At 50.0% G+C, this 16025-nt stretch overlaps 3 protein-coding genes across 14 annotated transcripts in view; 2 read left to right on the top strand and 1 right to left on the bottom strand.

Moving 5' to 3' along the window:
• Nucleotides 1-16025, bottom strand: part of LOC122378857 (band 3 anion exchange protein-like) — a 178218-nt gene that overhangs the window by 143271 nt on the left and 18922 nt on the right. For 2 of the 4 annotated variants that reach the window (XM_043360455.1, XM_043360451.1), the window contains exon 2: nt 2291-2525. The exons of the other annotated variants lie outside the window; for them this stretch is intronic. The gene's annotated coding sequence lies outside the window, so the exon portion shown is untranslated. The remainder of the gene's footprint in view (nt 1-2290; nt 2526-16025) is intronic. 4 annotated transcript variants of the gene reach the window in all.
• LOC122378859 (probable peroxisomal membrane protein PEX13) lies at nt 6851-12951 on the top strand. 6 transcript variants are annotated; one of them, XR_006256092.1, is made up of 9 exons: nt 6855-6869; nt 7866-8014; nt 8373-8495; nt 8866-9036; nt 9342-9458; nt 10082-10212; nt 10493-10687; nt 10990-12590; nt 12912-12951. XR_006256092.1 is itself a non-coding variant. In XM_043360470.1 (8 exons), exons 2-8 carry the CDS (start codon nt 7881-7883, stop codon nt 11673-11675), a joined length of 1557 nt encoding a protein of 518 aa, XP_043216405.1. In that variant the 5' UTR covers nt 6851-6869; nt 7866-7880; the 3' UTR covers nt 11676-12951. The 6 variants fall into 6 exon arrangements, 4 of the variants coding, with proteins under 4 accessions (XP_043216405.1, XP_043216402.1, XP_043216406.1 ...); XR_006256093.1 differs by lacking the exon at nt 6855-6869 and adding an exon at nt 6877-6911; XM_043360470.1 differs by having other exon boundaries at nt 6851-6869; nt 10990-12951.
• LOC122378858 (collagen alpha-1(IX) chain-like) overlaps nt 15251-16025 on the top strand; it is a 31122-nt gene continuing 30347 nt past the window's right edge. For 2 of the 4 annotated variants that reach the window (XM_043360463.1, XM_043360464.1), the window contains exon 1: nt 15251-15384. In XM_043360463.1, the coding sequence (XP_043216398.1) occupies nt 15341-15384 (44 nt within the window). In that variant the 5' untranslated portion in view covers nt 15251-15340. The remainder of the gene's footprint in view (nt 15385-16025) is intronic. The other 2 variants (XM_043360465.1, XM_043360466.1) reach the window with 2 other exon arrangements.

Consider the following 16025-nt stretch of genomic DNA (forward strand, 5'->3'; position numbering starts at 1 on the left):
ATTTCGGCAAATTAGCATTTCGGCGAATTGACATTTCGACTAATTGACTTTTCGACAAATTGACATTTCGGCAAATTGACATTTTCGACTTATTGCACGTCGGCAAAAAGGCATGTCGGCAAATTGCATTTCGACTTTTAGCACTTCGCCCTTTTGACACGTCGGCAAAAAGACACGTCGGCAAAATGCATTCGACATCCTATTGACATTCGGCGAATAAGCATTCGGCAAAATGCAGTTCGGCAAATTGTCCTGTAACCTTGCCCCAGCGCCTCCCATCCCGTACCGCCCACACCTCCACCGACCCTGACCGCCGTCGCTATACCGCCACCGTGAGGGTGGATCGATGGTCCGCCGCCCGCAGCCCGGGCGGGGGCGGGGCGGGGGCGGGGGCGGGGCGGCGCAGACAACACAGGGCCACGTGCCGTCGGCTGCAGGGCGGTGGGCCAATGCTGCCCGATCTGGACAGGATAGCGGGGTCGGCAGGCTACAGGTGGAGGGGTCGGGGACACGGCGAGCTGGACTTGGTAGACAGAGGCGAAAGGGTGAAATATGATGTTGCTGATGTTGCTGATGAAAAGCGATGAGTCTGTTGTTGGTTTTCAAAACAAAGTACCGAGATAAAAACCGCACACCGCCGTATGCAAGCGTAAAATGACGATAGAAGATTACCATAAAGCTTAAATCACTTAAGCAGTATCTACGACCATGGCTAATCCAAGGAGGCGCTGTTCGATCCGGGCAGATCAGCCGATTACCGCGCCAGCTGCCAATTCCTGAGCCCCGGGCTCAGTAACTCCGTGAATCAGCTGGTTTGGACCGCACTGCAGTCGTAACCTCAGCGGATGGGAAGCCACGTCTTGGCAACCGCCGGCGACAGGCGCTTCGAACAATCAGACGGTTACAGTTTTCAGGGCTCCGAGCCGTGGTGGTTCTGCAGACTTCACCCTATTGGCTAAAATCGACTCTGCACCAGATTGTAACAACAACAACTTTGCATTTCCCGTCGAGAATGGCATCGTCGCCGTCCTCAAAAACCCGTCCCAATGCTAATTCAGCCCGTTCCTCTGTCGTATCAACCCAGCCAGAGTTTCTAGCAGTCTGTCCCTCTGCCCGTGTATTTACACCGGGCCGAAGCTTATTTCAGCCGATCCCCCGCCCGTATTTAAGCCAAGCTGGAGCTTATTCTCCAGCCAATCTCCTGCCGTATATAAGCCCAGCTGCAGAGGTAGTAGGTAATACTCGCTTCTCAGCCCTTCTCTCCGCTCTTCATTCCGATATAGCCTGGGCCGTGGAGATGAGAGTACCGGCTATATCAGCTCAGCTCGACAGGTGATTACGGAGTACGGCCTTATTGACCGGGATCGGACCCGTTGGCAGGGTTACGATAATTGAAGCGCTGCCATAAACAGTGTAGGGCTGGTCAGTGGTCACCATGCATAGGACGGGACCATGGGCGGTCTAGCTCGATGCTTTGGCTGCCGGTGAAATATGGACCAATGTCCATAAACCTGCAGGTAGTGATTCAGCCATCACAGCTGATCCTCGCACTCATATCCTGAGGAAGTGGAGTCCGCGGGTGAGAAGGAAAGAAGGATATCCCTTCCGGCGGGCCGAGGACCTTCGTCGAGTGGAGCACCTGCCTGACGGGACAGCTCCTCACGGCAAAGGAGCCGTCGTGAGCTGCGCACGCACCACTGGCGTCAGCATTGTCCCAATTTCCACTGTTTTCCGTGTGTAGGAGTCATGAGGCAGCTGTATAGTCCTCGGCGTGCTGAGGAACAGCTGCTGGTGACGTAACGGAAAATTTGCGGATACGGACCGCTCAGTGCAACCGCAGGCCATTCAGCGAGCCAACAGTAGGGAGGAAAGGCCACCATAAGTCGGGAATGGCGGTGGTACGAGGGGATTGCCCGCGGTGAGCGGTCTGCCACCTCCCCCCCCCCCCCCCCCGTATCTTGACTTAGCGCTCGCAACACAAAATGAAGTGGCCCAGTTTCTCAATGGGGTTCAGAGAAAAAAAACATCATAAGGTAATTTTTTTAGGTCCGCTGTCCCTGACCCGGTTTTACAGTCAGACGTCAGCAAAGATAATTTATCAGCTTCAACAGAAAGTCAACACACTGTAATACGTTATACATTATACATAATTATACATAACATCTCACGCTCAATTCACGTGGATCGATTACGAGAGCGCAATTCGTAAAAAAATGATCATGATGGTGGGTATGATTAACACCGAGGTCACGTGTACCAACTACCAAGGTATGTGCCAGAATGAACTTACTTGGGGCAGGCTCCACAGCAGACTTGCAAACTTCAGCGTTACCGCATTGTGCCTTCCTCTCCTTCACAACGGTCCTGCCCTACCAACTACGTCTTCTCCTTCGTCACAAGCTCACTTCACACCGACACATCCCACCTCCACCGTCTCAGGTTCGGCCGCCGACTGGAAAAGCGCCGCGAACCCGACACTCGTCCTTTCTTCCCGGTCCGCCACGCGGCGTAACCAGACACCGAGCCTGTAACGAGGCGGTGAGCGCCAGTTACCGTCGGCACAAGTACAACACACGATACACCTGTCCCTGAAGCGGCTCAAGTCTCAGGACAGCCTAACGTCTCTCACAGTGTAGAACGCCTCCACAGTCCACACCTAAACACTGTGTGGTGTCACTCCGCATGCAATATGCCACCACACCGCGACGTTGCGAGGAGTTCAAAGCCGAACGGACCTGCCCCGCGGCGGACACATCGAACACTGCCAGATGGTTCCCGCCGTCCAGCCGACGACGACTGGCAACCGACGAACTGCCTCAGGCGATACCGACGAGCCACCTCAGGTAATGTCGCCGCGCGCAGGCTCTCATGTGGGTAACACTAACGATTTATTATGAGCAAATGCTAACTAAAAGCTAACACGGACGGAAATATATGGCGTCTTCCCTATGAATATAAAATTTCTGGAAAACTTTAAATAACTGTAGAACATTACAGATAGTTGATATTCACATATCTAATTGTACCTAACTATCTATCTTATAGCAATTGCCAATTATAATTGGCAATAGTGCTAAGATAGATAGTCATGCCACCCAAAAGAAGTCCAAGACTCATCGATTGCATGATGCTGCTAACTATGTACCTAGTAAGGAAATAAATCCGCGACCCGCCGGTATTTACACTATTCAGTCGAATGCGGTACTGACCCCTCCCCTCTACGAACCCCGTCTCAGTTGCAAGCGGACATGGTTGAACTCACATGGTATAGAAAGACGGGGAATGGCTAGTGATCTGGACCAAAGCTGGATGGCCCAAACATCAAAGCCGTACTTCTTAGGTTAAAGTCAGGTCAATCAAGGTCAAATTTTGAAGTCGGCATTTGAGAACAGTGCCTATCTGATCCAGTTCATATACTTTTTCAGTTGATCATGCATGCCTTTATATCTACATAGTCATACTGTCGCTACGCCATACCTACACGCATGGCCGAATTAGACTGTCACTTGTCAGGCGGTACAGCATAACTTCAGGCGTCGGCAAGTAATGCCATCTAGTGGCAGGAATCTAAACTAGCCTTGGGTTGCCGGAATAGCGAGAGCCCGTCAGAGGAACCAATGACAGCAGTACAGACATTAGACCTCCTCTAACGAACAATGGGTATAGAACGGTCGGGCCCTTCTGACTTAAAATGCCTCTTTATATCCAAAACATTTTCTACGTGGCGGTGCCTCAGATTACCGCTGAGTTACATAGGCCAAAACGTTAGGTATGCTCACGTCTCAAGATAACCAAGGTCGACATCACCTCACTATTCATGCCATTCGTAGTGGCTGATGTAACCTAACCTAACTATACATAGTAGTAATCTTGGATGTAACCGCAAAAGACAAATCGTCGACTGATGGCGTTCTCGTCGCGATCGGCCCGGTACTCGGTAGCTGTTGATGCTGAGTTATGGGGCAATGCAACAGGTTAAAACCTTGAGTTGGCCTCTGGAGGTCACCGAGGTCATTTGACGTCACCGTTATTACAACAGCTGTTTGGAACTCTTGAATTGCCGTTTTGAATGGTGCCCTTTTTATTTTGATCACGTTAGTGGTTCTTGTGCTTCGTGAGTTACAGGATGGCTGCAAAAACGGGACGACACTACTCGACATCCACCCTTGCAGCCCTTTTAAAACTCAGGAACTACTGGGCCGGTCGGGACGAACTAAGTAGTAAGCACCATGGGGACACGATTTTTAACCCTCGCCGGCCGAGGGGGGGGGGCGGGTGCCACCCCATGGGGTTTTTCATGATAGCTCCGAACATGCTGGCGATAGAGAGCTGAAACTTGGCATACTTGACCTTTGATTCAAGCCAGATCTTTTGACACTAACTGCATTTTCGGGTCAGGTCAGGTCACTGACCTATGACGTCATAAGTGAACCTCTGCACGGTCTTTAGATGTCACAACTTCGCAACGCCCTCACTGCCAGAGGAGCTTACACAGGGAAATGAAACTTGCAGGATCTAGTATCCATTACGGGTCTCACAACTTGTAGATCTCGGATTTTTCCTAAAGGTCATATGAGGTCAGGTCATTTTCGTGACCTCACCATTATAAGTCAATGGGGAAAAATGAAAACTGCTATTCTGGCGCCGGCAACGATCTCCAACTATCTCAAGCACACAATCGTGATTTGATGCACTCCTTGCAAGGTTAGATGCATCACTTTCGCAATGCTGACCTTGCCTGACGTCATTGATGACGTCATCAAGATCATATTAGTTTTTCTTCAATAACTCCCGATCAAATTGAGCTAGCGAGTCGAAAAAGCCACCAATGGACTCAGGAAGACCTGCCGAATCGAATAATATGCGACATGACCTCTTTCGACCAACTTCGTGACCCTGGGAGCGCTGACCTGACCGTGACCTGAGGTCAACACCCGAAGTTGACCTGACCCAAACAAAAAGTATATCATTCGACGCGCCTGAGCGAGGCGAACACGGTGCTGTCAAAATCGCGGCTGGCTCTGCGGCCGTTTTTTCTAAGTTATTCACCAAAAACTGAACCGTACCTTAGGGCACTTGACCTGACCTCAGAGGTCACCGGTTGACCTAGGACCTTAAAATCGGGTACCAATCTCTGCGTCTCATAACGGCGCACACGCTCGTTTTTTCCGCGACGCGCTGGCTCCACCAGGGGCGAAACGGCTAGGGGGTCGTACCCGCCCCCCCCCCCTCGGCCGGCGCATATGTAGAAAACCGTATGTCCGGCGAGGGTTAAGCCGGTTTGGAATATGGTGACCTCAGGAGACCTCGGTGACCCCGACAAGTTAACTTGACGTTTTCGCCTATTGCAGCCATTCAATAGGCAATAACTCAGGAACTACTGAACCGATCGAGACGCAACCCGCACCAGTCGATTTGCCGTATATGCGAGTTCATGAGCCGTTTTGAGTATAATGACCTCAGGTGACCTCGGCAACCCAGAAAGGTCAGCTTCACCAGTTCAAATTTTACCTTTGGAGGTCATCGAGGTCACCTGAGATCACCATATTTAAAACGGCTGATGAAGTCGCATACGGCGAGTCGACTGGACTGGTATTATTTTCGTCTCGATCGGCTCGATCAGCCTCGTTCCTGAGGCTGCAATAGGCGAAATCCTCAGCGACCTTTCAAGGTCACCGAGATCACCAGAGACCACTATATTCGAAACAGCTGATGAAACCACATACGACAAATCGACTGGTGGTGTTTCGTCTCGATCCATTTAATGCTTCCTGAGCTATAGAATGGCTGCCGCCTGCCATAGGCGAAAACGGTTATGTGACGTCCCAAGGTCACAGAGGTCACCTGAGGTCACCATATTCCAAACGGCTGATTAAATCGCAAGCGGCAAATCGACTGGTGGTGTTTTCATTTCGATCGGCTCAGTGGTTCCTGAGTTATACAATGGTTGCAATAGACGAAAACGTCAAATTGACCTTTCGAGGTCACCAAGGTCACCTGCTGAGGCCACCATTATCAAAACGGCTGATAAAATCGATAAAATAGCATTTAGTGATTGATGATTCGAATGGAGTTTCGTTCTTGTCGATCGGTCCTGTGGTTCCCGTTATATGTAAAACGGCTGTGAGGGTGCTATGCAGTGGTGTAGTGTTGTCTGCAAAAATGGCAGTTGAATAGTGAGTTCCACTGATAACGTCGCAAGTGCGTCGCAATTTGTGCAGTATTTTTGCACCATTTTGCAGTGCTGCCAGATTTGGAGGATTTCCGCAAATCTGGAGGATTTTGAACTCTATTTGCGGACAAATTTCGCTTTTGGAGGATTTTTGATTCTGGAGGAAAATCTGGAGGATTTGTCGCCCGATTATTATAATATCATGGAAAAATATAACACATTCGAGACTAAAAAGGCATTTTCCTGCCCAGCGTCACCCTACCCGTTAGGCTATATCACGTCCTTTATCACCTCGAGACTGCAGAATGTCTCAGTCTGTAACTATATCTACGAGGGTACCAAACTACTGGCGGATCTAAGGGGACATTTGGGGCAAATGCCCCCGGCCCGCCCTGCAGCACCCGATATCGACGAATATTTTCGTTTTTTTTTTTTTTGGAGGATGAAACGAAAACAACTTTTATTAGAATAAAAGTATCCTTTAAACTGCACAGCAGTGCGAAAGGATTCGAAATCCGATGAGTTTTGAGAATTTGGGGAAACTTTTTTGGGGGGTATAGCCCCTCGCAGCGTCCAAGACCGCCTTTCTATATCTACCAATAGGATTTGGAGGAATCTGGAGGATTTTTGTAACTGATCTGGAGGATTACAGCCTTCCCCATCTGGCAGCACTGCCATTTTGTGCGTTGTAGCGTTGGTGTGTTGTGTGTGTTTTGTTTTAATTTTTATCGTTTGCCTGGTGAACACTGGTTGTCATTTCTATTACATTGATAGAAATTATATGTCACTTCCACCTCCACCTTCCTTAGTATAAGCACACAGGACTCCGTAAATTCCATAATTGAAGACATTCAGAAATGCTGATATAAATTTGAATTAATATGCTTGTCTTAGCCCAGAAACCTATGGTTTTTCATTTTAAGTTATTTGCATCCATAAATTTACATTTTTGTGACCTCTACATTTATTATTGAAATGCCAGTAGCCTATTTGCATTGTAAAACTGATCAGAATTAAGGATGATGCCAAGTCACTAGTCACTACATAAGGACATTATGTTGAGTCTGCAAATGTAACAAGTTAATGAGGACTTTTCTCCACAAGGAGTTGTTGAGGTCAGAACCATTAAATTTTAAAGACTGTTCGAATCGGTTTCGGGAGTGTAAAAGCTGATTAGGACAGGCTGACAAAGTTTTGCAAGTACAATTTGAAAGCTCAGACCTGAACATTTTTTTTTGAGTTCAGTTCTCATTATCTTTTCACATCTTATCACTTTTTTGCATTATCAGTACAGTAGCCCAGTAGGTATAGTTAAGCTCCTAAACTTTTTGGTTTGAAACCTGAGGAGTGCCTACTGCCTACTGATATACCTACCTCAGACATTGTGGAATGTGATTGATAGGTACTGGCTAATCCAGGGCAGAATTTGGTTGTTGTTTTTTTTTTGCTTATCTAGCAATGTTGATGGATTAATTATCATTTGATTACCTTTCTTCCATAGGAAGAGAAGAAAACTAAAAAAGGGAAAATGTTATAGATTACACCAACACAAGGCACACAACACTTAACATACAGCTAAAACACTTATCAGGCTGAGCAACTCCAGAGATAAACAGGTGTTCTGCTTAACAAAAGAAAAAGAAAAGGTAGGCTTAAGTTATGAACAATTACTTATCATCTGATTTTTCCACAGACAGTGGTGCCAACCATGGCTGCACCACCCAAGCCATGGGAGAGTGTGCCACCATGTTGCCGCACCCCAGCAGGGCCAGGCGTCAACAGTAGGATGGTGCCGCCTGATGAGATGCGTGCCGTTGCTGCCACAGTGCAGCCCCAGTTCCAGTGAGTGTGGGGGCCTGGAGCCAGGCATGATCAAGTACTTGGGTAAAAAATTGGTTGGTGGAAAAGTGGTGATATTTTCAGGTGATATTTTCAGAAGTGCTCATAACATTAGCTGGAGTCAGATATTTTAAATTTTTCTCCTCTGTTGACATAGAAAGTCATCTGCACATACAGCAATCAGCAGTTTATTTGCTACACAGGTTTTAATTGTATTTAGTACACCTGCTTACTATGGTTCACCTGCTTACTATGGCCTAACTATCGCAAGGTCAGACCTGAGTGCTCTAGCCCCAGAAGTCATTGGTGGTCCTCCTGGGTGTCCCAGAAGTCATCAGTGCCTCCCCCGTCCCGTCCACAGGTCGACGCTGGCGGGCGGTGTGGCAGAACCCGGCGCGGTGGGCGGCATGGCGCCTCCCATCCCGCCCCGGCCGGCCCACGGAGCGGCCGGCATGCCATCCGCCATGTCACCCTACTCGACAGGGTGAGGGCAGGGAAAGAGACGAGAGGGGAGGTGGATGAAAGGGAAATATGACAAAGTAGGATTGGATGGGCATTTTTAAGGTTCCAAGTTTGGCAATAAGTTTGAGTGGATGTTCAGCTTCACAAACATCTGAATTCTGGTTTGTGTTTACAGCTTTTGTTCTGGTACACTCATTGTTGTGAGAGGCTGGAGTTTGCTTTTTTCTCATACAGTGTTAAATGCGGGAAATGAAATGATGCACATTCGCACCATAAAGAAATATCTTATACCACATCATAACCATAGATGTGTTATTGAGTGGCCGCGCAGCTCACCATCGATCCTTCTGGAGATAATAATTTTATCCCCTCGTCCCTTTGTCAATTTCAAGGTACGGCGGCTACAGTACCGGCTACGGTGGATACGGCACCGGCTACGGCACCGGCTACGGCGCCTTCGGGGGAGGCTACAGCGGCTACGGAGCGGGCTATGGCGGCTACGGCTCTGCCGGGGGCGGCTTCTACGGCCGACCGGGAGCGCTGGGCCCGGGCCCCGAGAGCTGGTAAGAGGACTAGACAGACAGCCAGGGGAAGTTTCCAATAGGCCTCTAGCCTGGAGAGAAGAGAGCCAGAAAGTCTCTTGAGTCAGCAGCTGGGGTGGGTATGAGTCACTTTGACATTTATGATAGGCTCTTATATGGCTTCCGCAGCCCTCTGATACGACCTTTAGTTGCACCTGACTGCAGTCAGACCCGGCCTTGCCATTAGACACGGTGGCTGACTCGACCCTCCGCCCGACTTTGTGTCTTCCGAGTAGACTTGCGATTATAACTGATGGCTGACCCGACCCTGCCATCCCCTGCCGCAGGTTCATTGAAGCGGCCGAGGAGAGTTCACGCAGCACGTTCGAGTCGATCGAGTCGTTTGTCAGCGTGTTCACGTCCATCAGCCAGATGATGGAGTCGACCTACATGCTGGTGCACAGGTGGGATGGCCAGACGATTGTGCCACCCGATGGAGGAAATAACTTTGTACCATAATTTGCATATTTTTCATCTCAATTTACGACGCTACAGAAAGTTAGTTTATGCTCGTTTTCCCCTAAACAGTCTGAGAGATGAACAAACCTATTATCGGACGACTCGATCGATCGCTCGTTCAACTAGCCTCAGTGTGGGATTTACGCTCCGCATTATCTTATCGGCGTGACTCCCAACTTCATTTCGTGCGTATATAGTGTCGGATGGCCCAGGCTGTTTGGTACTACCATCATCCTGCTATCTCCCTTTATGACGATCGTTCTCAATGTCACGTCCTCGGAACTATATGAGACTCGTAGACTCTGTAGACTGACTGGTGGAGCTGGCACCGAAAATATTGTGGTGTAAATTGTTTACCTTATACCTTATGGTAGGATCGTCGCTTCTACATTATGACGAAAGGGCGGTGTTTGGTAATGGGTGTGGCCGGGCTAGTACTGTGACCCTACCTGGTCCGAACTCCGACCTGACCCCCACCCCCCACTGCAGCTCGTTCCGGGCGGTAGTGGAGTGGCCGGGCTAGTATGTACAGTGACCTGACCTGACCTCCACCCCCTTCCCACTCCAGCTCGTTCCGGGCGGTGGTGGGTGTGGCCGAACAGATGGGACGGATGCGGCTGCACCTGGCCGAGCTGCTGTCGGCTCTCTCGATAGCACGCACTCTGAGATGGATCGTTAACTTCCTCAGACGCTGGCTCGGTAAGTCTGGCAGATGGAAAGGTGCGGGTCGGGGAGGGTGGCTTGATGCCGGGACGAGTTGCCCAGATTCCAGGGATGTCTGATGGATAATTTTTACGACAGGTAGCTGGTATATTGAACGTCGTGACAATAATTACTCTCACTTCAATAAATTGCCCTTCAATAGCACCAATAAGGTCTTCAACAGTTCGCCAGTCTATATCCTCTTTCATGGGGATCCTCCCTCCCCGTCAGGACCAACAACCCTCACATCTAGCTAACCCACCCCGCCCGTCGTCAGGCTACCCGGAGCTGGAGGGCGCCAATGCGGCCTGGAGGGAATCGGCAGGGGCAGTACAGATGGCAGCGGGTGCCGCCGGCGGCTCTGGCAGGGGCGCCTCCCGCTGGCCAGTACTGGTGTACCTGGCGACCGTGCTGGGAGCGCCCTACCTCATCTTCAGACTGCTGCGGGCCAGCGGCGGACGGCCGGATAATGGTGAGCAGGGATGGAGAGGTAGAGAAAGAAGGGGAGAAAGTTGTGCGGTGTGTGAGGAATGTTTTGTGGGTTAGACAACATATCTCCGGATGGTTATATCTAAAAATGGTAGCTAATGGCTTGATATATATGTTGGAGAAAATCATATCATTTTTTTTTAAGCTGGTGGGGTACCTCGTAGTTTGTACGAGTCGCAAATGCTGTCGTTTTTCCCGAGGCTCATGCAGGCACATAAGTGACGTCCGGTTTCGACAAAGCCTGTTTAGCTGTGCCAATGACACCTCCCCGCTCGCCACCCACAGAGAGCTGGAAGTCGGGCGCCGGCGAGCATTTCTCTGCGGTGTGCAGTTTCGACTTCACGGCTAGTGGCCCTGGCGAGCTGACGGTGCGCGCCGGACAGTCTGTGCGCCTGGCGCCGCGCCGTCTGCAGCCCCGAGTGCGTGGCTGGGTGCTGGCCTCGGACGGCACCGCTGCAGGACTGGTGCCGGCAGCCTACGTCAAAATCAGGGGCGCGGTGCCGGCGGGCGGCGTGCCGGGAGCTCCGGCAGCTGCGGCGGGACCAGGGCCGGTCCCGGCAGGACCAGGACCGGTCCCGACGGCAGGACCAGGACCAATCCCAGCAGGACCAGGGTTGGTCCCGGCGGCGGGGATAGGCCAGGCGGGGACGTCGGCGTCGGCTGGTGTCTGCGCTTCACCAGCCTCCAACTCAGTGACTAAGGCGGCACCAGCGGCAGCGGCGGAGAAAAAGCCGGGTGGCTGCTGTGGCGGCGCGGCTGCAGCTCAGTCCCAGCCTCCTCCTGCTCAAACCGAGGCCAAACCGAGCTGCTGCAGCTCCAAGACGGCTACCTCCCCGGCTGACCGCGTTGCTGCCATGAAGGACCAGCTCCCCGGTAACGTTCAGATTACTGAGGTTGACCCTGCCACCGTCACAGTCTCCACACTGAGAGCGGCTGACCGGTCGGCTCCCGCTGATGGCGCACAGAAGTGAGACACCGAAGGACTTCGCTCGGGATCTGTAGGGTAGCCTAGTCCGCTTGTTTGGGTTGCGGCGTGGATTGGGGGTAGATAGACCATGCCCTTTGGGGTGCAAAGAGATTATAAAGGTGCTTGTGTCGCCTCATCGGCGTCTCCAGCACTGGGTTTACGCGCGCAGCTGCGATCAGAGTTTGTCGCGGGTGTGGTGTGATAAGATTACTGGGCCATTAGAGGTGGCAGTCTATTTTGCTATGTGCAGAGGGGGGCAGAGTATATTATGTCAAGTCTGGGCACCGCTGCACATGTGTCGACCCTGTGGGTCTCGGATGGGGTACGTTATACCGTCAGTGGTCAGGAGGTGACCTGTGTCTCACTCTCGACCCAGTGCGTCGAGCAGTAACAGTCCATTGGGAACGAAGGAATGCCGGGGATCGTAGATCATATATTGGCAGCCTTTACCAGTGCAAAGCAGTCAGGGGTTATTGACGGGGTCAATTAGCGCTCGTCCCAGCTCAAAGTAGCGCTAGCTGATGGCAGAAATGAAGCTGTCCGGGAAATGATAGCTGCAACTGATTGACGTCACGTTCCCGGCCTGGAGCGAGTGCTTCTGTTGCTACTCATGCTGATTCAGTGACTCGAAGCTGATATTCCACGGTATTTGTGGTGAGTGTCCGTGGCCGCGCTTTCTGTGCGCAACCTGTACGACTTTTACCCGGGTGTTACGATCTATGGACCGTTTTTTTTTGGGGGGGGGGGGCGATTTGCGTATGCCGAGGTCGCGGAGACAGACTATGCTCCATGTTGGGGAACACCGGCGCAGCTTTTTTTTTCGGTCGCCAGTCATCTGCTCTGGTGATGCCGGAATATGTGACCGATGTGCTGGGGTTGGTAAATGCCTCCTAACAGTGAGCTTATGAAGCAGATAATATGGAATTGTGATCTTTTAATTCGTTAAGTGCTTGCTGAATGTAAGGCATTTATTTTAATCGTTTAATTGTTTTTTGAATGACCTCCTTACAAAATTATACTTTTCATTCATGTATTTTTGTTTTAGATGAATTTTCGGCCACGGGCCATGATCACATCAATGCCAAATATAAGAATATTGGAAGACGAAGACGTCTTCCAATATTCTTATATTTGGCATTGATGTGATCATGGCCCGTGGCCGAAAATTCATCTAAAACAAAAATACATGAATGAAAAGTATAATTTTGTAAGGAGGTCATTCAAAAAACAATTAAACGATTGGAATTGTGATCAATACATTTACTTAAAATGGTGTCAAATGATGTTTAATTTTTGGGAGGCGTTAGAGAAAACGTTCGGCTTGCTGAATAGAAAATGTATTCGTATTGAAAATTTGCCACTAAGTAGTATCTGAATAAATGCACACAAGGTGACGATAGATGACACGACGACATGACACGACCTGAATACACGTTGCGTCTTCAAATCGTATTCATGTCGCTATGCAATGTAAAGTAATAAATCTTGCCACTAGGTATATGTGAGCAGCGCCGGAATATGTACTGCGCCACCATACAATATCTTTATCGCTAGATGACAGTAGTAGGCAGCACCTGAATGCATACTGTGCCGCCAAACGATATTGCTACCACTAGATGGCGTTAGAAGTTGACACGTATATTGATATGCATACTGCACCGCCAACCGATATATTTGCCGCTAGATGGCAGTAGTAGTCTGCGCCTGAAAGTATACTGCGCCGCCAAACGATAATATTTCCGCTAGATGGCATTAGTAATCGGCGCCTGGAAGTATACTGCGCCGCCTAACGATATTATCGCCGCCAGATGGCAATAGTAGTCAGCGCCTGAAAGTATACTGCGCCGCCCAATAATATCCTCGCCGCTAGATGGCAGTAGTAGTCAGCGCCTGAATGTATACTGCGCCGCATCGCTTCGGCTGCATTGCGCTACACGGTGCTGTGAACTGTGATTTTTCGGTTCCCTAGCGAAGAAAAAATGATGAAGGGAGCGAATCGGAAGGGAAAGTGTGACAAAATCAGGAGCTTTCCCTGACGTTTTAGAAATGCGATATAAGCATTACAATTTACAGCATCCGCTTCATTTTATTTAACTTTCGTTCCACAAGGATGCTGCTGATAGGCAGTAGCGGCGGAACACCTTCAATAAGGGGGGCACTGCCGACTTTTGGTCACATTCTTTCCATGCAACGCCCATAGGGCTAATGTTAACACGCGCAGTGGAAGGGTTGCGAGTACTATGCCCAGTGGAAGGGGGGGGCGGATGTCGACCCCCCTAAGATCTCAGCTTCCACTGGAGCTAGAAAGACGAAATTTGGAGGGTAGGTGGCGGCCCAGAGGAACTCTGTTGTGTGTGAATTTCATGACCCTAGGTCAATATCTTCAAGGTCAAATGAGGTCAAAAGTGGTCAAATCTGCCATATTAGCGACTTTTTGGCGTTTACACGCCGATAAGTCAAAAAGTTACCGGCCGATTTTCTTTTTTCTTTCACTATACGAAAGAACGTACATTTGTGAGTATGTATAGTGAATTTCTTGTTAATCCAACAATAAATATGGCAGTTAGAAGCCTGCTAAGCGTAAGATGTCGCCGGCTGAAGCGGGATCGGCGGACGCGGGAAACGCGGCAATCACAATTTTGTGTTTACACACTCATAACTCAAGTTGTTACCGGCCGATTTTCAAAATTATTTGACCATAAGATTGCCTGTACATTTCTTAGTCTTCTCACAAAATTTGACGCGAATCGAATATAATCAGCGGTAAGGAGCGCGATGTAAAGACGGAACCGTCCCGCCCCGGCACAGTCTACAATTCAGGCGGCGCGTAACGGCTAGCGCCGGCCGCCGCGCCGCCGCGGCGGCAGGATGTTTGACTTTACACCGCTATTACTAGATAAGTTGTGACCCGATTTTTTTATTTCTTGCACGAGAAGATCCGCAGTTCAATTCTGGACAGGTAGCCAAAATTTCACATTAATATCATGTTTGCGGCGCGAGTTACTGGCGAAAAACAGGAGGGGTGGGCGAAATCCGCCCCCCCTTCCACTGCGCCTGTTAAAATGCCAAAATCAAAGGGGGGCACACTTCCCCGGTGCCCTCCCCGTTCCGCCGCCCATGCTGATACGACACACTCAGCTATACCTAGGATAATGAGTAACAAATATTGTCGACCATAAGCAATATGTAAAACAAAGCCCGAAGCAGCCAAAAATGCATGCGGTGACGTTCTAAGCGATTAGATCATCGCTATAAAGTACAAGGATATTGCGTGAATGATTGCACGCTAAAATGCGTTCCCGAGATTTGATTCCTGTTAACTTCAGGCTTTTATTCGTCAAAACCTGAAATGTCAAAGCCAATGAAATGCCTGAATTGATATCTGATCACAGTCCACAGACCACAGCTCCAATTCATCTCCCAGATTCCGTGCTGGCCGGCCGGTCCTTCAGTCAGTCCCTCTGGTGGTGGCACACGCACCGCGGCCGGACTCGGCCCCTCCAGTGTAAACAGTGGTCCCCTGCCGTCCGTCGTCCGACGTCCTCCAGCCAGTAGAGCCACCGACCGGTGGCCGGCCCGGTCCGCTCCCGCCGACCAGCCGCCGCCGTCCTGACCTGACCTGACCTCGACCCCTGGCGACGACCTGTCCCGGGACCGCCGTCGACGACCATGGGTCGCCAGCCGTCAGATCGACTAGCCTTCTGGCCCGGAAGGTAAGGACTCGGGGAGCATGACAGAAAACCAATAGGAATCTTCACACGCCTCAGAATACCGGCGTTTGAACAACACAGACTTAGAAGGGGCTGCAATTCGCTTTCATTCTATTTCAAATGTTATGCAAAAAAGCCGCTTTCCTTGTTCACCAATAGTTGAAAAACGGTGAAAAGCAGGTATTTAATGGGTTACTGAAAAGAAGGTAATTGCTTAGATCACTGACTTACAAAATTGATTATACGGTGACTACTTAGCGTCTAGAAATCCGATGTACTTTCACAATGGTGCAAGGAAAGCGGTGATCTCTTGATGATCACATATCATCCGATCTAAGGACTGGAACACAGCTCTCAGCGTGCAAATCCCTTCCCACTCCTCTCATTGGAGTACATGGCATCTTTTTCGCTCCTAACTCGCAGCTCGTCAGTTGCACGTGTTGGAAGCGAAGATATGTTATGCATTCCAATGGCACGCGAATGGCACGCACGGAAGTTGTGCTCCGCCATAAGAGTGAAGATCTCTGCACACCACTTTTAGGCGCTGTAGACCTAACAGTAACCTACCAGAGGCTACTTATATGGTAGAGAAGCGAACAACTTATTAGCTTCTGTATATTCCCGTGATTATATTAGCTACTGCA

Source organism: Amphibalanus amphitrite, unplaced genomic scaffold (assembly GCF_019059575.1).
Source record: "Amphibalanus amphitrite isolate SeventyFive unplaced genomic scaffold, NRLGWU_Aamphi_draft 000066F_arrow, whole genome shotgun sequence".
NCBI classification, from domain to species: domain Eukaryota; kingdom Metazoa; phylum Arthropoda; class Thecostraca; order Balanomorpha; family Balanidae; genus Amphibalanus; species Amphibalanus amphitrite.